The sequence below is a fragment of the Festucalex cinctus genome, chromosome 17 (genome assembly GCF_051991245.1).
Source record: "Festucalex cinctus isolate MCC-2025b chromosome 17, RoL_Fcin_1.0, whole genome shotgun sequence".
Taxonomy (NCBI): Eukaryota; Metazoa; Chordata; class Actinopteri; order Syngnathiformes; family Syngnathidae; genus Festucalex; species Festucalex cinctus.
Window position 1 is genome coordinate 12419293 of NC_135427.1, and position 27144 is coordinate 12446436.

Sequence of the window (27144 nt, forward strand, 5' to 3'; positions counted from 1 at the left end):
CATGTATAGTAAGGCGTTTTTTATTTTGTTAAAAAAACGACCATGTATAGTAAGGCGTTTTTTATTTTATTAAAAAACGGCCATGTATAGTAAGGCGTTTTTTATTTTGTTAAAAAAAACCGACCATGTATAGTAAGGCGTTTTTTATTTTGTTAAAAAAACGACCATGTATAGTAAGGCGTTTTTTATTTTGTTAAAAAAACGGCCATGTATAGTAAGGCGTTTTTTATTTTGTTAAAAAAACGACCATGTATAGTAAGGCGTTTTTTATTTTGTTAAAAAAACGACCATGTATAGTAAGGCTTTTTTTATTTTGTTAAAAAAACGACCATGTATAGCAAGGCGTTTTTTATTTTATTAAAAAAAACGGCCATGTATAGTAAGGCGTTTTTTATTTTATGAAAAAAACGACCATGTATAGTAAGGCGTTTTTTATTTTATTAAAAAACGGCCATGTATAGTAAGGCGTTTTTTATTTTGTTAAAAAAACGACCATGTATAGTAAGGCGTTTTTTATTTTGTTAAAAAAACGACCATGTATAGTAAGGCTTTTTTTATTTTGTTAAAAAAACGACCATGTATAGCAAGGCGTTTTTTATTTTATTAAAAAAAACGGCCATGTATAGTAAGGCGTTTTTTATTTTGTTAAAAAAAAGACCATGTATAGTAAGGCGTTTTTTATTGTGTTAAAAAAACGACCATGTATAGTAAGGCGTTTTTTATTTTGTTAAAAAAACGACCATGTATAGTAAGGCGTTTTTTATTTTATGAAAAAAAACGACCATGTATAGTAAGGCGTTTTTTATTTTGTTAAAAAAACGACCATGTATAGTAAGGCATTTTTTATTTTGTTAAAAACGACCATGTATAGTAAAGCGTTTTTTATTTTATTAAAAAAAAAAACGACCATGTATAGTAAGGCGTTTTTTATTTTGTTAAAAAAACGACCATGTATAGTAAGGCGTTTTTTATTTTATTAAAAAAACGACCATGTATAGTAAGGCGTTTTTTTTATTTTATTAAAAAAAAACGACCATGTATAGTAAGGCGTTTTTTATTTTGTTAAAAAAACGACCATGTATAGTAAGGCGTTTTTTATTTTGTTAAAAAAACGACCATGTATAGTAAGGCGTTTTTTATTTTATGAAAAAAACGACCATGTATAGTAAGGCGTTTTTTATTTTATGAAAAAAACGACCATGTATAGTAAGGCGTTTTTTATTTTGTTAAAAAAACGACCATGTATAGTAAGGCGTTTTTTATTTTATGAAAAAAACGACCATGTATAGTAAGGCGTTTTTTTTATTTTATTAAAAAAAACGACCATGTATAGTAAGGCGTTTTTTATTTTGTTAAAAAAACGACCATGTATAGTAAGGCGTTTTTTATTTTGTTAAAAAAAACGACCATGTATAGTAAGGCGTTTTTTATTTTATTAAAAAAACGACCATGTAAAGTAAGGCGTTTTTTATTTTATTAAAAAAAACGACCATGTATAGTAAGGCGTTTTTTATTTTGTTAAAAAAAAGAACATGTATAGTAAGGCGTTTTTTATTTTGTTAAAAAAACGACCATGTATATAGTAAGGCGTTTTTTATTTTGTTAAAAAAACGACCATGTATAGTAAGGCGTTTTTTATTTTATTAAAAAAAAAAAACGACCATGTATAGTAAGGCGTTTTTTTTATTTTATTAAAAAAACGACCATGTATAGTAAGGCGTTTTTTATTTTATTAAAAAAAAAAAACGACCATGTATAGTAAGGCGTTTTTTTTATTTTATTAAAAAAAAACGACCATGTATAGTAAGGCGTTTTTTATTTTGTTAAAAAAAAAGACCATGTATAGTAAGGCGTTTTTTATTTTGTTAAAAAAACGACCATGTATAGTAAGGCGTTTTTTATTTTGTTAAAAAAACGACCATGTATGGTAAGGCGTTTTTTATTTTATTAAAAAACGGCCATGTATAGTAAGGCGTTTTTTATTTTGTCAAAAAAACGATCATGTATAGTAAGGCATTTTTTATTTTGTTAAAAACGACCATGTATAGTAAGGCGTTTTTTATTTTGTTAAAAAAACGACCATGTATAGTAAGGCGTTTTTTATTTTGTTAAAAAAACGACCATGTATAGTAAGGCATTTTTTATTTTGTTAAAAAAACGACCATGTATAGTAAGGCGTTTTTTATTTTGTTAAAAAAAACGACCATGTATAGTAAGGCGTTTTTTATTTTATGAAAAAAACGACCATGTATAGTAAGGCGTTTTTTATTTTGTTAAAAAAACGACCATGTATAGTAAGGCGTTTTTTATTTTGTTAAAAAAAACGACCATGTATAGTAAGGCGTTTTTTATTTTATTAAAAAAACGACCATGTATAGTAAGGCGTTTTTTATTTTGTTAAAAAAACGACCATGTATAGTAAGGCGTTTTTTATTTTGTTAAAAAAACGACCATGTATAGTAAGGCGTTTTTTATTTTGTTAAAAAAACGACCATGTATATTAAGGCGTTTTTTATTTTATTAAAAAAACGACCATGTATAGTAAGGCGTTTTTTATTTTATTAAAAAAAAACGACCATGTATAGTAAGGCGTTTTTTATTTTGTTAAAAAAAAGACCATGTATAGTAAGGCGTTTTTTATTTTGTTAAAAAAACGACCATGTATAGTAAGGCGTTTTTTTATTTTGTTAAAAAAAACGACCATGTATAGTAAGGCGTTTTTTATTTTATTAAAAAAACGACCATGTATAGTAAGGCGTTTTTTATTTTGTTAAAAAAACGACCATGTATAGTAAGGCGTTTTTTTTTTTTATGAAAAAAACGACCATGTATAGTAAGGCGTTTTTTATTTTGTTAAAAAAACGACCATGTATAGTAAGGCGTTTTTTATTTTGTTAAAAAAAACGACCATGTATAGTAAGGCGTTTTTTATTTTGTTAAAAAAACGACCATGTATAGTAAGGCGTTTTTTATTTTGTTAAAAAAACGACCATGTATAGTAAGGCGTTTTTTATTTTGTTAAAAAAACGACCATGTATAGTAAGGCGTTTTTTATTTTATGAAAAAAACGACCATGTATAGTAAGGCGTTTTTTATTTTATGAAAAAAACCACCATGTATAGTAAGGCGTTTTTTATTTTGTTAAAAAAACGACCATGTATAGTAAGGCGTTTTTTATTTTGTTAAAAAAAAAAACGACCATGTATAGTAAGGCGTTTTTTATTTTATTAAAAGAAAACGACCATGGGCGGCACGGTAGTCGAGTGGTTAGCACGTCCGCTTCCCAGTTCTGAGGTCTCCGGTTCGAGTCCAGGCTCGGACCTTCCTGGGTGGAGTTTGCATGTTCTCCCCGTGCCCGCGTGGGTCTTCTCCGGGTACTCCGGTCTCCTCCCACATTCCAAAGACATGCATGGCAGGTTAATTGGGCGCTCCGAATTGTCCCTAGGTGTGCTTGTGAGTGTGGATGGTTGTTCGTCTCTGTGTGCCCTGCGATTGGTTGGCAACCAGTCCAGGGTGTCCCCCGCCTACTGCCCAGAGCCAGCTGAGATAGGCGCCAGCACCCCCCGCGACCCTTGTGAGGAATAAGCGGGCAAGAAAATGGATGGATGGATGGATGGAAAACGACCATGTATAGTAAGGCGTTTTTTATTTTGTTAAAAAAACGACCATGTATAGTAAGGCGTTTTTTATTTTGTTAAAAAAAACGACCATGTATAGTAAGGCGTTTTTTATTTTATTAAAAAAACGACCATGTATAGTAAGGCGTTTTTTATTTTGTTAAAAAAATGACCATGTATAGTAAGGCGTTTTTTATTTTGTTAAAAAAACGACCATGTATAGTAAGGCGTTTTTTATTTTGTTAAAAAAACGACCATGTATAGTAAGGCGTTTTTTATTTTGTTAAAAAAACGACCATGTATAGTAAGGCGTTTTTTATTTTGTTAAAAAAACGACCATGTATAGTAAGGCGTTTTTTATTTTATGAAAAAAACGACCATGTATAGTAAGGCGTTTTTTATTTTATGAAAAAAACGACCATGTATAGTAAGGCGTTTTTTATTTTGTTAAAAAAACGACCATGTATAGTAAGGCGTTTTTTATTTTGTTAAAAAAACGACCATGTATAGTAAGGCGTTTTTTATTTTATTAAAAGAAAACGACCATGTATAGTAAGGCGTTTTTTATTTTGTTAAAAAAACGACCATGTATAGTAAGGCGTTTTTTATTTTATTAAAAAACGGCCATGTATAGTAAGGCGTTTTTTATTTTATTAAAAAAACAACCATGTATAGTAAGGCATTTTTTATTTTGTTAAAAACGACCATGTATAGTAAGGCGTTTTTTATTTTATTAAAAAAAAAAACGACCATGTATAGTAAGGCGTATTTTATTTTGTTAAAAAAACGACCATGTATAGTAAGGCGTTTTTTATTTTGTTAAAAAAACGACCATGTATAGTAAGGCGTTTTTTATTTTATTAAAAGAAAACGACCATGTATAGTAAGGCGTTTTTTATTTTATGAAAAAAACGACCATGTATAGTAAGGCGTATTTTATTTTGTTAAAAAAACGACCATGTATAGTAAGGCGTTTTTTATTTTGTTAAAAAAACAACCATGTATAGTAAGGCGTTTTTTATTTTGTCAAAAAAACGACCATGTATAGTAAGGCGTTTTTTATTTTATTAAAAAAACGGCCATGTATAGTAAGGCGTTTTTTATTTTGTCAAAAAAACGACCATGTATAGTAAGGCGTTTTTTATTTTATTAAAAAAACGGCCATGTATAGTAAGGCGTTTTTTATTTTGTTAAAAAAACGACCATGTATAGTAAGGCGTTTTTTATTTTGTTAAAAAAACGGCCATGTATAGTAAGGCGTTTTTTATTTTGTTAAAAAAACGACCATGTATAGTAAGGCGTTTTTTATTTTGTTAAAAAAACGACCATGTATAGTAAGGCGTTTTTTATTTTGTTAAAAAAACGACCATGTATAGTAAGGCGTTTTTTATTTTATTAAAAAAACGACCATGTATAGTAAGGCGTTTTTTATTTTGTCAAAAAAACGACCATGTATAGTAAGGCGTTTTTTATTTTATGAAAAAAACGACCATGTATAGTAAGGCGTTTTTTATTTTATTAAAAAAACGACCATGTATAGTAAGGCGTTTTTTATTTTGTTAAAAAAAAAGACCATGTATAGTAAGGCGTTTTTTATTTTGTTAAAAAAACGACCATGTATAGTAAGGCGTTTTTTATTTTGTTAAAAAAACGACCATGTATAGTAAGGCGTTTTTTATTTTGTTAAAAAAACGACCATGTATAGTAAGGCGTTTTTTATTTTGTTAAAAAAACGACCATGTATAGTAAGGCGTTTTTTATTTTGTTAAAAAAACGACCATGTATAGTAAGGCGTTTTTTATTTTATGAAAAAAACAACCATGTATAGTAAGGCGTTTTTTATTTTGTTAAAAAAAAACGACCATGTATAGTAAGGCGTTTTTTATTTTATGAAAAAAACGACCATGTATAGTAAGGCGTTTTTTATTTTGTTAAAAAAAACGACCATGTATAGTAAGGCGTTTTTTTATTTTATTAAAAGAAAACGACCATTTATGGTAAGGCGTTTTTTATTTTGTTAAAAAAACCATGTATAGTAAGGCGTTTTTTATCACCTCCCAAAAAACAGGTTTTTATTTTTTTTTCTTAGATGGCATGACCAAAAAAAAATTACATGATGCATAGTAATGTAAAAAAAAACAAACATGTTTACTAAAAAAAACAACCATGTATAGTACCGCAGGTTTTTATTCCCCCCCCCCCCCCCCCCCCCCCAAAAAAAAAAAAGAAAAAGAAACAAAAGAACAGGCATTGGTCCCCCTCCCAAAAAAAGACCATGTATAGTATATGTATTTAAAATTAATCGTGCCGAGCAGTGTCGTTTCATAGTGGTTTTGGCACCGCATCACCTTGGCGAGTTTCAACAAATGCTCTCCTTTTGTTATTTCTGCCAATTCAAAGGTTGCAGCCGCCTTGTTGTGGGGAAACCTTTCCAGAGTTCCTCCTTGTGTACAACCTTTGGATCCACTTTTTGTGAATTTTTAGTGTTGGCGATATGCCGACACACGGTTCACCTGTTATTTGATCACAGCTGGCCTGCACCGAAGTTTCCGTCTCAAGAGAGAGAGGCAGAGTTCACCGGTCGAGCCTCGCACTCCCATCGCAGATTTCCTGATCTACGAGGAAGTGGCGCTTTATCTTCCCCGGCTCGGCGAGAGGCCCCGCCTCATCGTGCTGCTTGGTGGGTATGGCGACCGTCTCGGCCAGGCGCTTTGCTCTCTCTGAGCGTCTCTCTGTGATGTGTTCAGGATCCCTGGGAAGTCGCATTGCAGAGCTCAAACAGAAGGTGATCGCAGACAATCCCAGACTTTATGGATTGGCCTTGCCTCGTGAGTGCACTCGAGAATCGATTTTAAAAAAAAAAATAAAAAAAAATGCACATTTGAGTATCATTTAGGCAAGTTTGTGTGTTTGTTCAAAGACACCACGCGACCCAGGAAGGTTCACGAGCGTGAGGGTGTGGAATATCACTTCATCACCAAAGCTGCTTTCGAGGCCGACATCCAAAATGGCAGGCGAGTACACGGCCACCTTCTGATTTGATTGATTCTCGTTCGATTTGCTTCGACAAATCAACCAATTGGGAAAAAAAGCTTCAGTGTTTTTGCTGTTGTTGTGTTTGCAGGTTTATTGAACATGGCGAGTATAAAGAGAATTTATACGGCACCAGTTTGGAGTCCATTCACCGAATTTTGCTTCAAAATAAAACCTGCCTTGTGGATGTGCAACCGGAGGTTTGTGTCGAACCTCCATTTAAGGGACTCATGGATTTGCTCATTTGTGTTTCACATAGTACAAATTATTATATTTGAAAAGTTGTCATTTTACCTGGCCATGAAACCACTTTGATTTTTGTCAAAAGTCTGTCAAATGGAGGTTTGATGAATTTGTTTGTATATCACACATTACGTTATTTTTGTTCCCTTGTCGCCATTTGGCCAAAGGCGCTGAAGGTCCTTCGCACGCCCGCGTTCAAGCCCTACGTCATCTTTGTGAGACCTTCCGTCTTTGACAGCGAGATGAAGTCCGTCAGCTCGTGTTCATCGCTCACCAGCGTCGCCATCACGGTGAGTGGAGACGTTGGAGAGTCTCCATAGCAACCGGCGACGGGGGGGAAAGAGGCTTACATGGAAATGATGTACTTGGGTCGTCCTACGCAGTCGGAATGTGATTGAATATGTTATGTAGGAATGTTTGATGAGGGGGTGTTGTTGAACTTTTTGGGTCGAGGAAGCGCTTCATAATCTGAATGCCAATGAAACACCTCAAAATATTAAAGTTTCATATTTTCCAAAGAGTCATATTACAATTAGTGTTAGTAGTCTGTTTTATTTATTTTTTTACTAAAAAGTTAATATAAATTTGCCAAAAATGGTCAACCTGATGACCTAAAATTTGGTGGTAAATAAAAAAATTCTTACAAGCGCAGATACTCGTAGTATTACTGAGATTTTGAAGTCTCCACACCCATGTTCAACCCATGTGTGTGTGTGTGTGTGTTCGGCGGGGGGGGGGGGGGGGCACGACACCAATGTTTATCACTGGGGCCTTAAAGGGGAAATCAACCAAAAAAAATGTCTTGACAATATGTTTTATGCAGTCCTGCTAATCTAAATAACATATTTTTGGTTAATATTGTGTTCGTGGAATATTTAGTTTTGCAGCAAAATCCAGCAGTTTTTAATCAATATCAGAAGGCGGCCATTTTGCCACTTGTCGAGTGAGAATGACCTCAGTTGCTCAGGTCAATCACAGGTGAGCTGCAATTATTAGGCTTGAGCAACTGTGATGTCATCTTCAGGCGACAGCAAGTGGAAAAATGGCTGGATTTAGATGCATTAGCTCATATTCCACAAATGTCATGTTTCAATTACATGTCACATAACATGGCATTGTCAAGAAATTTTTAAAGTTGGCTTCCCCTTAAAGTCAATGTTGTAAAGTCACTTTACAATTAAAAGAATTTCTTACCCATGTTTGCTGTCAGAAAGCGTCAACATCAGTTTCCCATCTATCAATGCCTTTTATAGTAATATGTGTTAAATTGTAAAGAATTTATGGACATATTGCTGGTGTCAGACCAAATTTCATGTACCAATTTGGTAAAATTCACATTTACTCAAAAATTTATAGGCATTCCACATGTGTGGATTTTTTCAACCACAAATTACTAACCAAACTAGTGTTCAGAATGGCTTTGCTCTCTTTGATTGCTAACGCTAATGGTTGAACGAACATGCTGTTTTGGGAGCTCCTGAAAAGTGACTATTTTGGAGGTACAGCCCAATGTCAGCAATATATATTAGAACTTTTGAATTTTGGGGTCCGTCAAAGGAACGTTAAATGAGGGGCAGGTGGTGACTCCCATTTAAAGTGTTTTTGAGAGTGATTTGTTTACTTGTAAACTTACTTATAAGAGGGTGTGCACACTTATGTAGCCACATTATTTCAACAGTTTAATGTATTTTACTTCCCCTCTCTAAGATGTTATGTTCAATTTAGTTTGAATAGTTGTAGACGCTAATGGCAGTTTACAAACGATTGATGATGACATGACCTGTTTTTTGTGTGCAGGAGCACGACATGAGGCAGTCAGCCGAGCAGATGGAGCAGCGCTACGGCCACTGGCTGGACTACGTGCTGGTCAAGGAGGAACCGCTGAGCGCCACGGCAGAGCTCCACGCCGTGCTGGAGCGGGTGCGACTGGAGCCCCAGTGGGTGCCCGTGTCCTGGCTCAGGACCTCCTAGAACTTTACAGAACCAGAGATGGGCAAACGCGGTACTCGAGGGCCTGCAGGGTCCTGCGGGTCTGAGAGGTTTCTCTTCCTCAACACAGCTGAAAAAGGACTCAGTTGTGTTGGAGGAGGGACACCTCTAAAACCAGCAAGGCCCGGACCCCCGAGGACCGGAACTGCATAACCGCTGGCAACACCGCGGCGTCAACTTTGTCGTCTACTTGCCAAATTGTCCGGTTGATGGTGTAGCGTTTTTTGTCAGTGTTCATTGACGGAGATAGGTCGACGACGGTCAACTTGTTGCAAGTGCCAAATAAATGATGCTCCACGCTTGGATTTGGTTAAACATGAGCAGTACACAGCGGCAGCTACTTGTCTAATCTTCAATGTTTTCTAAATGTTTGCTGTTGATTACATTTTTCAGACAATCAAAATTTTTGTGTGTGGGCAATTATTTTTAAATGCAACAATTAGAAAGTGGGAAAAAGCGGCAACACATACATGTGAGGCCGCAAGAGAACAAACTGCTGCGCGACTTCCACAGCTTTTTGATGGACATGTTCTTCTCGCCGTCTTTCTGCATCACCTGCAGGACACGGAACCAAAACATTAGCGACACTTTTCACACAAATGTTTTTGCTTTGGTTGGGAGGTGACCAACCTTTGCCACGGCCATCTCAAAGTCCTCCATGGCCCTGTGAGGGGCGCTGTTGTGCAATTGAGTGGGACTGTAAATTACAGTTTCAAAACATTGAAGAACATTTTCTGTCTTTCACCATTTAAAGTTACAGATTTTAAAATTGACCACCATTTACAGGTTTCAACGCAGGAAACAAATTATTGCCCAGGGAGAGGAATGCCAAGATCACTTTTTTGAAACTCTGCTTTTGACCGTTTTGAGCCTCTGAAAGTTTGAGAGTGATGCACTAAAATTAAATTAGAAAAAAAATGGTTGGCTTTTAGAATGATTTAAATAAACCTTTTGGAGATTTGAAGCCAGTTTTCTGGTTTGCTAATATTTCCCCAAAGCTTTGAGAACGTTCAGAGTTGACAGGTTTCAAAAATGGGAAACAAACCCAATGTCCAGGGAGAACAGAACAATGTCTAAATGCCTTTTTTGAAACTCGGCTTGTGGCCATTTTGAACCTCTGAACATTTGTGGGTGAACCACTGTAAAAGTCATACTTTTAGAAATGTGTCTTCTGTGTTTTTTTTTCCCAAAAAAGTTTTCAGTCTTTCAAAAAACCTTGCGGAGATTCAGAATGTTTCAGTCATACAAAAAATGCTTTCTGGGGATTCAAACCCGTATTGGGAGGTTGAGTATTGGCAGAATTCTGATTCCATAAAACTGAACCATAATTGGCCGTTCCTCAACACAGGTGATGTCATGACAAGTGGGAAATTATTATTATTTTTATTTATTCTTTTTTTTTTTTTTAAAGGTCTTAAATATACATGAAAAATAATGAAGTTAGCAAAATCATTCTGGACGATGTGTATATATATATATATATATATATATATATATATATATATATATATATATATATATATATTAGGGGTGTTAAAAAAAAACTATTCGGCAATATATCGCGATATTACATCGTGCAATTCTCGAATCGATTCAATAGGCGGCCGAATCGATTTTTACATATCCATTTTTGATGGGAAAATATTCACCAAAACGTCTTAGGGTTCACACCTTAAGCATGGAAGAATGTTATATTAATGGAACATTATGCCTTATTTGATTTTAATGCTGTTCAAACATGAAACAGATAACCTTTATAAGATTGAAGTTTCAGATAAATAAATTATACATTTTCATACAAATCTTACACTGTACAAATTTACTGATTAGGATTTTCTAAATTAAAAAATAAAATAAAATAAAAAAATCGCAACAATCGACTTATAAATTCGTATCGGAATTAATCGGTATCGAATCGAATCGTGATACGAATCGAATCGTCAGGTACTAGGCAATTCACACCCCTAATGTATATATATATATATATATATATATATATATATACACACTTTTTTTTTAGGTGAATACTCTCGGTCTGCCAATACACTCACCATTCTCCCTGCTCACATTTGTCTTGTGTTCTTGAAATGGACATAAGAATAAGGCTTTGGTAAATTACATTTTAGACCTGGGATTTTTTCCCCCTTTTTTCTACGCTTACCATGTACAAAATGCGTTTTCTGGTTTTTAGACTTTTTCTTAGGGCCCGCGGAAACCCTGTGGGAGTTTTCCCCTCGCTGATGCCCCTGGTGCAACATCCTGTTATTTTCTGAGAGATTGCTGGTTGAATGCAAGTAACTTTGAATTACAATTTGCCAGGGGTATGAATAATTCGAACTTGGCTGACTTTCAGTTTCTGCTGTTTTTTTAAGTCAACTTTTGTTTGTTTTTTAAGAGAGAGAACTGATCTTTACATGATCCCAAAGGAGGACACTTGATATTTTAAGTTGACGAAACTTTCACAACCAGGTTGATTATTTCTCTTTTTGCTATATCAGCACTTTGAGTTGCATTTGAATGTATGAAAGGTGCTATATAAATAAAGTTTGATTTGATTTGAAGACAACTGAGCCGTGATTGGTCGTTATCTGGGCGCTGAGCAATTGTAATGTCATTTTCAAAAAGCTGCTCACGTACAATTGGCACCAAAATTTCAAACTAATATTTTTTCATTGCCTAATTAAATTCGCTTGGACAATAGTAGAACAAAAATACTTGAGTTCTGATTTCAAAGCTAGTTATCCATCAATTTGTATTGAGTATGTAATGATGAATTTACCAGAGTCATAAAAACCCTAACGACAGTCGCGAAATGGATTTGACGCCCGCTTTAAAGTGTCCTTAGGTGCCTCAAGTCAGCCAGTGACCCAAAGGAGGACAAACGCTATAGAAAATAAACAAGAGGGATGTTTTGACGTCATCAAGTACATGACAGTGGCGTCTTTTCCAGGCTTGGCAAGAGCCTGCAACAAAAGGATTGGATTCCCAACGCTTCCAGCAATAAAATGTCTCCAGTGTCACATTTCACAGCAGATTGAAACACACCAAAATGTCAGTCAGAAGACCTTCCAGTAACAAAGCTTTATTGGCAAACTGTACAACATACTGTAAGCGCTTCAGTATCGCAAATGTTATTTCCCCTCTTTTATCTGAAGCAAAGTGTGTTTCTGAAAAATGGAGAGAGAAAAACAAAACCCTGAAAAATTGCAAATCCACTTTGACTTTTTTTTGTTTTGTTTTGTTTTTTTGGGTGGGGAGGGATTGGGAGATTTTCTTTTCCCATAACAAGAGATATTAGTCTGAGTAAAAACAAACTCGCAAAAAAACCTCCAGAATTGAAAAAATAAAAAAAATAAAAAAATCTGTAGTGTTTTTCTCAATTTGTTTGTGTCTATAAAGGAAAACAAAATTATGAGCAAATAAGTTTTAACAGTTGGCTTTTTTCCCAGAAAAAAATAAAATAAAATAAATCGGGACGAACTCCATGGAGTTTTCCCTGTTTAGAAAAAAAAAAAGTTTTGTTGACTTTCTTTTCCCAGAACAGAATACATTTTTCTAGATAAGCAATAATACTCACATTAGCACCACCCCCCCCCCCCCCCATCCCGTTTTTGTTCCATTTATGTATTTGCAAAAAAATTAAAAAAAAACTCAAAATGCAGTTATCCGAAAACCTGTTTTGTTACGTTTCGGAAAAAGGGGAGAGAAAGTCTTATTTATTCTGTTGTGTGTTTGATCATTGAAAGAAAAAAGAAAAAACAATAAAAAAAAGGTTGCTCTACCTGTTTTCCGCGGGTGATGCAAAATCAAGATGTGGCGACAGGAAGCGAGCGCGCTAGCATCTCGGAGACATACGCATTGTTTTTGCCGAGCAGCGCCTCCTTCATGCGCCTCAACGCCGCCCTCACTTCCTCCTCCGTCATGCTGGCAACGGGAAGAGACTTGGCTTCCTCAACGAAGTTTTGGATTAAACTTTCTCCAACCTGGTGGGAGAAGACGGACGGCGGCGTGAGGCGCCCATTTTGAGGTTCGGTTAGCAGTTTTTCGGGATTGCCAGGGAAGGAAGCGTAGGAATTTTTCCCTCCCTTTACACCAAAAAGTTTGCAAAGCTTACTTGTTTGTCGCTCCGCCGTCTCTTCGCCTCGGGCTCGCCGCACGTGCTGGACGATGCCGGCTCCTGAAACTCCTCCAGTTCCTCGGCCTTCTCCTTCGCCATGGCAACGACAGACGGCGGGAAACAAGCCAACTCCGCCACGTGGATCCCGAAACTCTGGTCACACACACCTGCAAGGAAGCGCACACAAACACACACTTTAATTACTAAATATCAATAATTATATTAAAAACTAGACTTTTTTTTTTTTTTTTTTGCATTTGCCTTGTTGCTTTTTTTTGACAACTAATATTTTGTTGGATATTTTCTTAAATATATTTTTAAATTCATTAATTGTCAGCCATTTTAAAGCAGGTTAGCATTTTCAACAGCCACAGTCAATTGTGTTCAATACACCAAATCTACCAAATAACACGAGACTCTCACCTTTTACAAAGGAAAACAAATTTTTGATTCTGCCTTTTCCTGCTCGGTAGAAAAAAAAAAAAAAAAAAAAAAAGGGTGGGTTGCACAAAATGCAGCCATTTCTCCCACTGGACTCACAAATTGGCCTGATCATGTATCTGAAATGGGTCCATCCATGTCATCTACTGATGGTTGTGCATCATTAATTTGCTAAGTTTGAAAAAAAAAAATATATATATCATTGATGTAAAAGATGGAAGAACGTTTCACTTTAAATAACATACCATCTGCATAATAACGCCATTGTGAAAGAAGTTTAACGTAAAAACTAACAAGCCAACAATTAACTCCATCTGTCTATGCATAAATATTTCGGATCTTTTTTTTAATATACATTTATTACACTTCAAAAATGTTCATGAATTTTTTTGTAATTTTTAAAATACTGCGTTCACTTTTAATTTGTTGACATTTCTAATTAAAAGAAATAAATTATAATTCCCTATAGCTGTGTCGATGTGTGCCTTGAGGGGGCGTGACCTATTTTACTACATCCGAAACTGTAGCCCATTTGGCGCCGGGCATTCCAGTATGCGCAAGTGAGTGCGGGTCATTTGAGTTGCAGCTCTTTCTGAGTTTTGCTTGATAGCAGCTGAAAGAAGCTTTTAAGTTGAGGCGCTTGTGGATTTTATAACAATAATTATAATAATAATAATAATTATTATAATAATAATAATAACTCGTGGCTCAGTGGTATGGTGGTCGTCTCCCAACCCAGAGGTTGTGGGTTCGATCCCAGGCCATTGTGAACATGTCGAAGTATAATTGAGCAAGATACTGAACCCCCAATTGCTCCTGATGCTGCGTCATCAGTAGGTGAATGGGTAGTCAAAATGTAAAGCGCTTTGAGGGCCTTAAAGGTGGAAAAGCGCTATGAAAATGAAGTGCCATTTGCCATTTGAAGTGCCAACTTCTCCAAAGGTCACAACACGGCGGTTGCGTGTAGTCTCAAGCAGCTGCTGACTTTTAGAGAGCGTGCAATTTTGTGTCACCAGCAAACCGCATGTGGAGCATCGATTTGCTGGGGGGAGGGGGGCACAAACAAAAGAGCCTTGTGATGAGCACTTCGCCCCGCTGGATCACGCACAACTCATTCAATCATGTGCATACGCACATACATATCCTCACGGGCAAAAATCTTGATGATATTGTAACTTGTTGTGACCGACCTGGCTTGACTCTATAGAGCATGGTGAGCGTGTCGTGCGAGGTCAAGGCCGTGACGTGCAGGTTGTGCACGGTGGGCTGCTGCGCCGCCAGCGCCGTCAGCTCGTGGAAGTGCGTGGCGAACAGGCAGAAGCAGCCGATCTCGGCGGCGACGTGTTCGCTGATGGCCCAGGCCAGGCCGAAGCCGTCGTAGGTGGACGTGCCGCGGCCCAACTCGTCCACGATCACCAGCGACTTCTCGGTGGCCGAACTGCGGCGAGCGACATCCGGGCGTGACGATCAGGGTCGGAGAGGCCGCTAGCAGGCGGCGGGATCCTACCTACCGCAAGATGGCCGCCGTCTCCAGCATCTCCGACATGAAGGTGGACACGCCCTTCACCTGGCTGTCTCCCGCCCCCACCCGGGCCAGGATGCTGTCAATAACGCTGAGCTCCGCCTCCTCGCACGGCACGAAGCAGCCGATTTGAGCCATCAAAGCGACCACGCCGACCTGGCGGATGAACGTTGACTTTCCGCCCATGTTTGGTCCTGAAAACAAAATGTTTAAATACTTTGAACGTTTCAGGTTTGCGATTGGCTGAAATGGCAATTGATATTTATTGCTATTCCAATATTTTATAAAATATGCATCAGTATTTCTCACAACTTTGATAAAAATAATAATAATAGTTTTTCCCCCCTCAAGTATGTATTAATCTATTTTAATTTTTGGAAGACAATTTTAAACGAGCTGTGTGGGGGGAAAAAATACATTAAAAAAATTATTTAAAAACAAACATCACATAAGAAAAGGTCAAGTTAACGTATTCTAATTGTATTGTTAAAAACAATATGTAATTTTATATATATATATATTTTAAAAAAAAACTAATTAAAAAACACATCCATATTTTTGCGGGACATTTTTATATCTCGCAATTTTTTTAATCTATTTCGTGTTGATGGAAAAAAAAAGATAAGGACTTTGTTCAATTTTTTGTACAATTCTAATTATTTTAATTACATATTTTAAAACGCGTCGATCTGTGTCCATGTGGTCATTAAGGCTGGGGGGTAATTAATTAATTATGTGATTAATCCTCTGATTCGCTGATTTAATTTTGGGTGGGGGGCAGAAGACAAATGGATCTATAATGATGTAAATGCATGAGAGCACCAATTCTGCTGTTCTGCTCACCTGTGATAATGTAAAAGCTCTTCTCCCCCTGCACAAAGGTGACATCGTTGGGTATGAAGCACGTGTCGGCGTCCGTCTCCATGCAGGGGTGGCGCGCCTGCCGCAGCTCCAGGCGCCGGGGGCCGTCGGACAGCAGGCGTGGCCGCACGTAAGGCACGGGGGCTGACACCGACACCGTGGCGAAGCTGACCACCGCGTCCAGCAGCGCGACAACGTCGCCGAGCGTCTGCAGTGGGTCCACATAGCCTAGTTCGAAAACAAAACGCAATACAGTGACTTTTTAAACAATAGGAATAAACGGCGACTAGAAAATGTCTGCAGTTAGAAAAGTCCACGCCGCTCCTGGTGGATGTATAGATGGATTTCTTTCATCAAGTTGCTGAATCTGCTGACTCCTTTTCACGCTCACGCAGCTGATCACCTTCTGTCCAATTGATGACATGCCGGCGAGACGGCATAGCGGGCACATGCCACGGATTCCGCACCTGAGGCGATGTTGATGATCTCTTTGACGATTGCATTCTGCGCCTCCTCGTACTCCTCCCTGTTGCGCCTGTAGTCCTCATTGAGCGCGCTCAGTTTGCTGAGGACACACGGCCGGGTCAGATCAGGCATAGCCGGCACACCAATGCGCACGTAAACACGTACATACCTGTTAGTGAAACGCACGCCGTTCTTCTGCACGTCCAGCGTGGTGAACTTCTTGTTGTTCCTCAGGTTCTTCTCCTCCTTGCAGGTGACGCGCAGGTAGAAGCCCAGCACGCCACTGGACTCCAACTTCACCGTCTTGCCGGCGTCCAAACCTGCAAAGCCGTCAGCAGTACGCTCTGAATGTCACATTACATGTACAGCATTGAATAGGCAAACATCACACATCTCTACATTGCATATACGATGTCTTTATAGGAACGTTAGATTTGTCATGCAAATTATTGCTACTATCATGTTAGTTTCAAATAATTGAATAAAAAAAAATGTTGACTTTGAGATTTTGCCAAAAATAAACAGAAATAAATACGGTCCTCTAATGTCCCTATTACATTTTACAGCAGCTGATTTTGTATGGAAATAAGTGATACACACTGATTAGAATTAGGGATAGACCGATTACCGGTGCCGATATTTGTCAAAATGCCAAATGTCAGCATCAACCTTTTTACGAATCTGAAGGCAGATAAAGCTGGCATCTCACTGAGCAGTGAATGCTGGCGAACGTAGTGAATTTAGAGTTTTCATCAGGATTTGTAAGATGTTCACAGACAGTTTTTAACCTGTCGTAAACACATTTCCAACATATTCAGACAATTTTTTCCGCTGCAAAGATTTTTTTGAAACACCTTTTATTAACCTTGACGAAAATCCCAACTTAGCTACATTCACATGCCATTTGTTGCTCAGTGAGATACAGCAAACTTTTCATTTATGGACGTATTTAAATTTCCACTTTATTAAAAAAAAATAAAAAATAAAAATAAAAAATGCTGACACTAGGAACTCCCTTCACTTTTTATTAAAAAATAAATAAATAAAATTAGGAAATTATGTTTTGGAATTTTGGAAAATTGTATTTCCAGTAGGAAATTTAAGTAACCTATTTACTTGCTTAGCTTTTAAGTAGCTCAACTCATGAATGATGCTCCTTGAAGCTCCCTGAAATTTTTGTTATAATTTTTAAACAAAGCTGCCAATTCCTTTATATGATTAAAATAAAACGTTTTTTTCCTCTCTCTTAACATTTTCTCTTTCTGCAAATGAATATCGACTTGAAATATCGGTTATCGACCTTGGGAAAAAAACAACAATATCCGTCTATCAGTGATTAGAATAATGTTGCTGTATGCGTGCCCCATTTATTTTATGTCCTGCGTCGCCATGGCCATGTGCATTTCCACGCCGCCTCCTGTCTGACGTCATAGAATCCTGTATTTTGGTTTAGGACAAGCCGAACACTTGACTGTGAACCCAAGAATTTTGAAGGTATTTGGCTCCTCAGAACACGGCTGCTGCACACTTTAATCGACTTTTTATGACCTGTGGATGCACTCGCCACGTCACCTAGCTCTCTGGCGGCGGCGTTGAGCACGGCCTGCATGCTCTTCTCAGTGGCGTCCATCTTCTCTCGCAGCTCACTCAGCACGGGATCGAATGAGGATTTCACCAGGAACTCATGATGTTCAATCTACAAAAGGGTTTAAATAAAAAAAATTGGGAAAAAAAGGGCTGTAAAATGCAATGTAAGTTATAACCGTGATCTCTTGATGAACAAGCTTCCCTCATTTTTGTGCTCACCATTAGCATTAGCACTTTCAGCTGAGCACTATAACTATAACTATTGGTGCAACGTACTTTGTCAGTCCACCACTGGAGTGGACGACCTGAGGTGGCGCTTCAAATAAAATTAGGAGTCTACAGATGGAATTAAGGTTCATTAAGAATCATTAAATGATCAATTTCATACAGCCCTCAGAAGTCTGGAAGCCAAAAAAAAAAAAAAAGAAAAAGTCCCTTGTCGGAAAAAGGTTTCATAAATGCCTTGAATTATCGTGGCAAATTGCCCCCCCAAAAAAACAGACAGTCTCAAGGTCGCAAAATTAACAGTAAGAATTAGAAGATGTCCGCGAGGGATGCATTTATGACATTCCTGGACCAAACAAACCAACTATTCAGTTATTTTTAATCAAATTTGAAACACTTCAAACTTATCCTGAACCAGAGATAATATGTGAACATCATTATTAGGAGTTTCCATCACTCCAATTGAAAACAATCTGATAAGTAGCTCGATACAGTTCAAGGCCGGTACATTCTAAAGTCGAAAGATTCAATTTGATTCAGAGGAATGACCATTCGATATGGTAAGGCTCGGTTTGATGGGGTATGACGTAATGAGTGTCTTGTTCAAAGTAGGGCATCATTTTACAATACGAATTAACTTGCCAGTAGAGAGAATGCGGTGTTCACTTAAAAGAGATTCATCAAAGCCTAGAAGAAGTATATCTGTAGTTTCAGCATGTGCCATGTCAAAGCTCTCCTAAAAATCAAGTATTTAATTAACTACATTCAAAGAAACAGCAAATCATCAGCAACATCAAAACATACATAACTATTCATAACTTTTTGATCGAGCCATGGGCTGCTTCAAGCTATACTGCGACTGATTCATTAGCTCATCTACTGATCTTTGAAATCAAAACAGATTTTCCGGCACAAATCGGTTTTAGTCACACCCCTAATCATTATAATCCAAGCGCATCCCGAACATTTTCTCATTGAAGAATGCTGAAAAGTGTGAGAAAGCCGCACCTGGTTCATGTCCAGGGTGGTCTCGATCATCTCCTGGTACTTGCTGAAGTCGCCCTGCAGGTCCCTGAGGGGGGAGATGAAGACCGCCTCCAGCAGCACCTGGTGGCTGCCTATAGGAGACAAACACTCAATCACAGGCTGAAGAGGAACGAATGGTGGGCATGGAAACATGACACATTGATGACATACTAGCCGTACCAGCACTTTGTTCCAAGGAAACACGCCACATGGACCAGACACGCGAATGACAGCTTGGTATGATATGCCAGATGTGCTTAACATGTATGTAGGACAGGGCCCCACTTCAAGCAAAAGGACATATAGGGCAACTGATATGAAGTCATGACGGACTTCTACGACGACAGTTGCAGAATGAGCAACAAATAAATAAATAAAAAATACATAAAATAACTAAATTAAGTTTATGTAAAAGTCTGCGAATGGTATGAAGGAAAATAAATCAAATCCAAGAAGTCGGGAATCCAAAAAGTATAACTTTTAATTTTTTATTTTTCCTTTTAGAAATTTGATTACGCAATTAAAAAAGCTTTTTTTAGTCAGCATTTTTTTTTTTGGCCGCCAAATTTGAAGAAGACATGTTATGTTTTGATTCTTTCGCCATTTAATGTTTGGACATCTTCAACATTTTTTGGCCCACCGCACATGCTCATCATCCTCTTTTTCTAATCAGTTCCATAATTTAAAATGGGGAAAAAAAATGACCCCCAATATTTTGACATGAACAAATGTTCTGAATGCTATGCGACATTTATTAAATGCTTTACTTTAATGCATGTCGTTATATTTATTGCTCAAACACACCCTGTGCTACCTTTAACGTAATCCTACGTATTGTAAAAATTTAAGTGTTATTAACTTGCATTAATACATGATTAATGCAATGTTTTTTTATGTGATTAATGAATTAGTTAACACTTTAACTTTGACAGCCCTTATTAATGCTAATTTTGAGGTGTTTAAATTTATATATTTGTACCTTTTTATTTTAAAATGACTAATTTAATGAATCTTGTTTGGTCCAAAAGGAACTTGCGTAATTATAGTGTTTCAAAGAAATGTATTTGACCTAATATTTTTTACAAGTTTAAACATTTGCTTGTTTTGTACCAAAAAACACATGATTGTCCTAATCATGATTTCAATGATTACCAAATTAATAGTGATTAATATTTTCTTCATAACCGAGCAGCACTACTTGATATTTTATTTTCAGGCCATATCGCCCATTGCTGTGCTAAACGCCCTCTTCAGGAGTAAAAAGAGGATAATGTAGTTTTGCCATGGACAAAGTTTGCTACCTGAATATTTATCCAGCGCAGTGACGAGGGCGGGGATCTGGCCGACGGCCTGGTGCACGCGGTAGCAGTCCTGCAAGGTGGCGCTGTGGCGGTGGAACTTCTTGGCCATCCGCTGGAGGTCGGGGAAGCGGCGCAGGAGGTCTTCCTGGCACGTCTGCCTCAGCTCCGAGTCGCACACCAAACTCTCCACCAGGTCCAACCTGCACGACGGAAAATCTCGTAAGACCTCTACGTCATTTTGTGTGGCTCGCAAAAGCTTGGCACAGTTTTTGCTTGACTCTTGTTTTATTAAAAAAAGAAAAAAATTACACTGTAGGTAATTTGCATCTTGTGAAACAATGACTTACATACTTGGGTGAAAAACTAACGCAAATAGTGTTCTTATTCAATTAAAGTTATCAGGAAATATCTTGCGTAATGTGTCTAGCATGAGGAAAATCTATTTGATTGAATATCAGGCTGGTCAAGTGGTATCGTTAAGAGTCCAAGTAAAGAAGAACAGCATCAGCACCAATACTGGAGTATTTTGAATTTGTCAGTTTTCTTTTTGTATCTAACATTTAAAAATGAATTAAAAGCTACCACAAAAAAAACTACGGAGCCTGGTAGAGGACACCACAAATATATTTAAGATTGCAATACAATGCGAATCCTGTTGCGTTATATTGCAACGCAATATTATTGCATTATATTGCAATAACTATCGCATTATAATGCAATAATTTGCAAAATAACACTATTGCGTTTTGCCACAATGAGTTTTGCAAAGCATATTGCGAAATAACACAAACTGTATGCGAGAGAACGAGAGATTCCACTTCCAGATCATTAGTAACCATTAGCAACAGCAAGTTGGCTATTATCAACACCACGATTGCTTTGTTGATTCACTTTTAGTACATTAAACATTTAGTTCATACATTATGGCTTTGCATGCGAAGTATGTCCTCACCTCGGACATCTCTGGATCGTAAAAGTCTCTCCAAACAATCATCCATGCTCCTGCGAGCGCTGCCGTACACTTTAACCAATGGAAGTGGAAATATTTCTTTCCCCTCCAAAAATAACATTGCGTTCAAATACGTTGTTTTGCAATACATAGGTATATTTATTTCATTATTATATGTGTACATTCACTACAAGTGAATTAACAAGGCAATCGTTGTGTTAATGATAGACAAGCCTGTTTGCAAATGACCCGGAAGTGGAATCTCTCGTTCTCTCACTTTATTTCGCAATATGTTTTGCAAAAGTCATTGCGTTATATCACAAATTATGGTATTATAACGCAATAGTTATTTCGATATAACACAATAGCGTTACATTATATTGCAAAGTATTGCTTTATATTGCAATCTTAAAGGATTTTGTGATGTTCCCGACCGGGCTCCGTAAAAAGCAACTAGTTGTATATGATTGAAAAAAATACAAACCAAAGGCAGGCGCAAGTACGTAATCTGATGGGGCAAAACTGGAGTTATCAAACAACATCTTAGGTAAGGGAGACGAAGTGAAACTGGCTCGCGCTCAAGTCACACGCTACTGTTGCGCACATCTGCATGCCTCATTCCCTAAAAATGAAGACAAACCAGTGATTTTGTTGGTCTTGGAAGAAAATGCATTTAAGACGCTTCTCATTTTTAACGTCATCAAATCTGTCCCCGTTGACACACGAGACAAGCAGTTTGCTTTGAATTTTGCTCCCTTCTGCCATCGAGTGTGAACTTCCAACCCTGGAACATGCTAGCTAATCAGAATTTTTAGCCTAACATTTCCACTCCCCCCTCCCAAAAGTGTAACTATATTACCTCTCCTCTATTTTGGTTTTGTCCAGGAGTGGCTGTTTTATCCACTGGTTGACCAGTCGCTGGCCCTGAGGCGTGCGGCACCTGTTCAACAGACCGGACAACGAGTGAGCCCCGCTGGTGTCGTCGGGTGCACCCTGCAAACAGGCCCAAGTCTCATCAACAGGCAGCACAAAAAAATAGATATAGATAATAAAATAAACATAATGTGAGTGAGCCCACCTGGAAGAGGTTGAGCGCCCTAACGGCAGCGTTGTCCAGCCTCATGTACTGACCCAGCTCCAAAGAGGTCAGGCTGAAGGAGTTGAAATTGGACTCGTCCGAGAGCAGCTCTAGGTAGCGCACTACTGCAGCCAAGCAGGACATGGCCACCTACAAACAAACAAATTTAAAAAAAAAATACATTTGAGTTGTATGTTTTTGTTAAGGCTCCTAACGCCGTCTGCCGCTGTGGACAGAAACAAACGGCGCCCCTCACCTGTTTGTCGAGCTCCGGGATGGTGTTGCTGGCCACCGTCTCTCCCCGTTTGGCTCTCAGCAGCCTGTTGAGGTCCTGGACCACGTCCTTGGTACTGAACTCGGCTCGCTTCCTGTCCGAGACCAGCACGCCGCCGCGCTGCACCACCTGCGCAGTGCCCACCACCCCCCAGGCAAATTACTGAGGATCTAGATTGCGGCCTTGACACAATCGCGTCTTTCTGCTCTTTTATAGTCAACTAAACAATGTTTGTATTTTGTTTTTTTGTTTTTTTAAAAATGAAGGGAAAAAAAATCGACAACACATGATATTCATGCTGGTTAATGAAAGAGAGGAACACAAGATGAACCTAACAAAGCCCGCGGCAGGCAAACTATGACCAAAAAAAAAAAAAAAAAAAAAGCTTGGAAGTTGAAATTGATCCTACTGATTAGTATGGGAAATACAACTATTGATTTAATGTTGTAAACTTTTTTTTTTATGTCAAAAACAATGTTTGATGTTTATGGAATGGCTTTTGAATTAGAATTATCAATGAAAAGGTATAGCCCGAGCATCAAAGCACATTTTTTGTATCGCTTCCCAATTTAATTTTTGTACATTTTTATATCGCACTGTACTGACGTTGATTGCCCGTATCTCTCATTTCCAAATTAATATTGTATCATAACATAATTTTGTGTATTTGTTATTATTATATGTTTTTTTGAATCATTCTTTTTATTGTATCAAATCGTGCGTAGTTTGTCGTTTGTTTTTACAGACCTCGACTGGAAGAAAATGTATTTACCTCTTTCACTTTTAATCAGATAAGCTGAATTTTCAAGTTTTAGGTCACGTGCACAAAATCTCCTTAGGGATGAAAGGAAAAAAAGAAAAAAAAAGACAAACAAACCTCCCGCAGCTTGTTGCCCTCTGCGCTGCAGTCCCCTTGCGCAAGGAGACACTCTTTGGGGCCGACTTGGACAAGCAGCGATTCCAAATTGGAAAAGACCTCGTTGTCGGGGAACTCGCACACGCCCATGGTGCGTTGCACCGCGTCCACGTAGCCCACGCCCACCACGCCGGAGGCGACGCGCACGGCCACCACGCCGGCACTGCCTTCTGCACCGTTGCCACCGCCGAACAGGATCTCCTCAAACTGGGTAAGGTTTCCTGGAGAGGCCTGCATGGCGCGGACAGACGACAATTCAAAATACATAAGGCTATCTTTTCAAATATTATATTTTCCCCTATTGGAATAGATTACAGTGGCACCTTAACTTTCGAGTTCACATTTTTCCCCATGACCATAATTGCAACTCAACTCACTCGCACCACAAATTAACCTTCCCCATTGAAATGAATGGATACCCCAATAATTTGTTCCAGTTTCAAACTCATTTTTGCGGCATTGAAAAATAGCATTCTGCAGTATCGTGCTGCAAAATTAACAATTATTTTAATAAATGACTAAACTGTTGATTTTTTTTTTTCAATAATCTTTTTTTATTTTATTTTTTAAATAATGTCATCCCTTTATTTTATAAACAGTTGGCGGTGCACAAAAAGTGCTGGGGGGAAAAAAAGCCAGAGCTCTTAATACTTAAAAATAAATTAATGTTGGCCAGCTGAACATGGGACAGTCTGTTTATTTACCACAATAGGCAACAAAAACTCCACATGAAACATCACGGCACACCTGTTTTCTGGGTTTTATCACATTTGCAGTGTAAGCACGAGGACACTTTGATGTTAGTTTCAAATGACTGCAGGGGACGGTGCTGCGTAAAATGTCAACCTCTTGAGATGGCTGCAGAATGGCTGGATTGATCCGCTTCATTCTTTTTCCCACCAATGTAATATTAACCACAACCCCGTATTTAGAATAGTGGGGGCACAAAATATTCCCGCAAGGGAAATTGTTGCATTCAGTTTGCAAAATCTTTGTGCTGTAGACTTGACAGGTGTTGGATTAAATTGCGAAACAGATAGACAAAGTGATACATTGTCACAACAGAAAAACACACACACAAACACTTATGATACGTTTGTTTATACTGTATGCACGAACCTTGAACTCAATCTTCCAGTCATGTTCCTTGCTGTTCTTGCTGTGGTTCCTGTACACCTCGACGCGGTACTGCCTGACCAGGAGCAGGTCCCTCGCAAAAGCCTCAAAGTTGAGCTTGCTCAGTACCACACTCTCCAATTTACGACTCCCTGGCGACCGACACGTCAAAGTTAAAAACGTACGCGCATTCCCACCATTTCGGTGCCGAGACCAAAAAATAGCCCATAAACAACAAGCATCTAAATTAGCCTGTTAGCATGTGGCTAGCTTACCGGAGCCCAAGTGCTTGATGACACCGTTCGTCTTGAAAACTTCTTTCGCGGCGAACGCGGCGTCTTTCCCGTGAACCGTGTAGTAGTCGCTGCGGTCGAATATGCGGAAAGTTGTGTCCGGTTTCTCCGGCATGGCGAAAAAGAAGTTTAGGAAGCCGTGTTCAGACACGCTGTCCATGGACAGGTTCTGTTTAGGCTGTACCGCCATGTTGGAATCTCCCGCCACTGCACGCGCTCCAAACAGGAAGCTACGTATTTTGTTACAACGGGAACTGTCTAATCAGAAATGGGTTTTTTTCTTTTGCCCTTAAATTGCATCTAATGAGTATAGATTTTGTTAAAGAAGCAAATTATTTTTATTATCTTTTATCTTCCTGTCTAAAACTCTCATTAGGTCGTTATACTAAAACGTCACTTCCGGTTAGCAAAGGCCTTGGCTCAAATGGCACACTTGAAAATAGCAAAGCAGACTGGATGTTTTGCAAATACATCTGTAATTCAGTTTTGCCTTGTCCAAAAGAAAGTTTGAAAGCTGTAACTGAAGATATATCAAACTAAATATCTACAAGTGAGTTGCATATATGTGACTTTGTGACATAGATTTCGAGATATCTACAGTAAAATTTAATTCTCACGACTGATAAAGTTTCAGAAAGCTTCCTTTCACCGAATTGACGACCATTTTGCCTTGTGACGTACGTCTGCGTATGTTTCTGTCCCGACATGTTGTGCTTTCAGCAAACGTTTCAGACTAGTTTCCAAAACTAATTTGTGTTGCGGCCACACAATAAACAAAAGTGCCTGTAAAAGATACCAGATTAACAGTATGACGTCACACCTGAGCAGCGCTCGTTCCAGTTAGCACGGGTAATCGTGAGCCGGCTTAGCTGGAACATGATTTGGTTCCACGTTAGCGAGCTCACTGCAAATGATATCACTCTAATTGTTATTCACCTCTTGCCCCTTTTTTTCTTAAAAAGTTTGTAACATTTATTTTATTTCACATCTACTGTTTTCTTTCTGCATGCGGTACGTGACATACGTACGTAACTATTCTCCGTGTGGCTGGCACTTGACCTATTTAGGAGCAGAATATAAGCAAATTGCTGTCCACTGTAGAGACTGATGCAATTTTGTCATCAAAAAGGCTTTTGGAAAAACTGTCCACTTTCATGAATGTTCTAATGTTGACATAAAAATTTATGCATATAGAGGAAAGCAGTTTTTGAATGGCTGTCCACTGTAGAGATTTTTTTTTTTCTACATTAGTCCTCAAAATCATGCACACAAGCTTAATTAAATACCCAAATGAGGACAAGTTGGACAACAAAATGAATGTGTAGTCACAATTGGACTCATTTGTAATGGACAATTTCCCCAATAGAGGATCAAGTTTCTCACACTTTATTTTTGCGTTTGGACATGCCCAATCTTAATTTTCTTTTCGGCGAATTGACGTGAGATATGCTTATGCCTTCCCTTGCGTTTCACCTTTCCGGAAAAGAAAAACAACATACAAAAAAAAACAACCCTACTTTGTTTTCAAACTGAAAGCGATCAACACAACAAAGCGTGCATTGAGCAGAAGTGATCAAATGAAACATGAAAAATCATCCATGCGGCCGTGGCCAATTCTTCAAGGCCAATGTCATTACTGAGACAGCGGCAAGAATTGTTATCTGTCCCATCCAGCCAAGAGAATAAATGTATATTCATGAATGTTTGTGTCATGACGTGGGGAAAAAAGAAAAGGAAAGAAAAACACAGTAAATTCTTTCTTCTCTTTCTTCCTGGAACCAGCTAACAGCAAATGTCATGAGGCGTGTCGCAGCGTGTCAATCAAACGCGTCCTCGACTGGACGTTGAGAAATGCCAGCGGTGATGCGCTGAGTTTGGCGTGGAGGAGCATGTGATGGGTGCGACCATATAGGCTTCATGACGCCACAACAAATCTCCATGGGAACACTTTTGTAAAGGAACGCATTTGAAACGGCAAACACATGAGAATTTTGAATGGCTTGTTTTTTCCGGTTAACTGCGTCATCATTTGCGACTCTGTGGAGAAAACAACTACAGTTTTGGAAAGCCCTCGTCAAGGCCTTTGATTCG

The 27144-nt window shown here is 38.0% G+C and overlaps 2 protein-coding genes across 4 annotated transcripts in view; one reads left to right on the forward strand and one right to left on the reverse strand.

The window, feature by feature from the left end:
- LOC144004560 (MAGUK p55 subfamily member 3-like) overlaps positions 1-9725 on the forward strand; it is a 211559-nt gene extending 201834 nt beyond the window's left edge. Inside the window, exons 14-19 of the mRNA XM_077501832.1 lie at positions 6148-6297; positions 6365-6445; positions 6538-6631; positions 6742-6850; positions 7061-7183; positions 8691-9725. Coding sequence (XP_077357958.1) covers positions 6148-6297; positions 6365-6445; positions 6538-6631; positions 6742-6850; positions 7061-7183; positions 8691-8864 — 731 coding nt within the window. The 3' untranslated portion in view covers positions 8865-9725. The remainder of the gene's footprint in view (positions 1-6147; positions 6298-6364; positions 6446-6537; positions 6632-6741; positions 6851-7060; positions 7184-8690) is intronic.
- msh2 (mutS homolog 2 (E. coli)) lies at positions 7697-25284 on the reverse strand. 3 transcript variants are annotated; one of them, XR_013279409.1, is made up of 19 exons: positions 25036-25284; positions 24764-24912; positions 23606-23875; positions 22711-22857; positions 22455-22604; positions 22236-22369; positions 20428-20627; positions 19109-19218; positions 17861-17984; positions 16458-16608; positions 16291-16388; positions 15806-16051; positions 14952-15156; positions 14631-14878; positions 12997-13166; positions 12665-12865; positions 9513-9579; positions 9353-9437; positions 7697-8866 (listed from the first exon to the last, which is right to left on the reverse strand). XR_013279409.1 is itself a non-coding variant. In XM_077501831.1 (17 exons), the coding sequence occupies exons 1-16, from the start codon at positions 25241-25243 to the stop codon at positions 12689-12691; spliced, it is 2787 nt and encodes a 928-aa protein (XP_077357957.1). In that variant the 5' UTR covers positions 25244-25284; the 3' UTR covers positions 9353-9437; positions 12665-12688. The 3 variants fall into 3 exon arrangements, 2 of the variants coding, with proteins under 2 accessions (XP_077357957.1, XP_077357956.1); XM_077501831.1 differs by lacking the exons at positions 7697-8866; positions 9513-9579; XM_077501830.1 differs by lacking the exons at positions 7697-8866; positions 9353-9437; positions 9513-9579 and adding an exon at positions 11933-12049.
- Positions 25285-27144: the final 1860 nt, after the last annotated feature.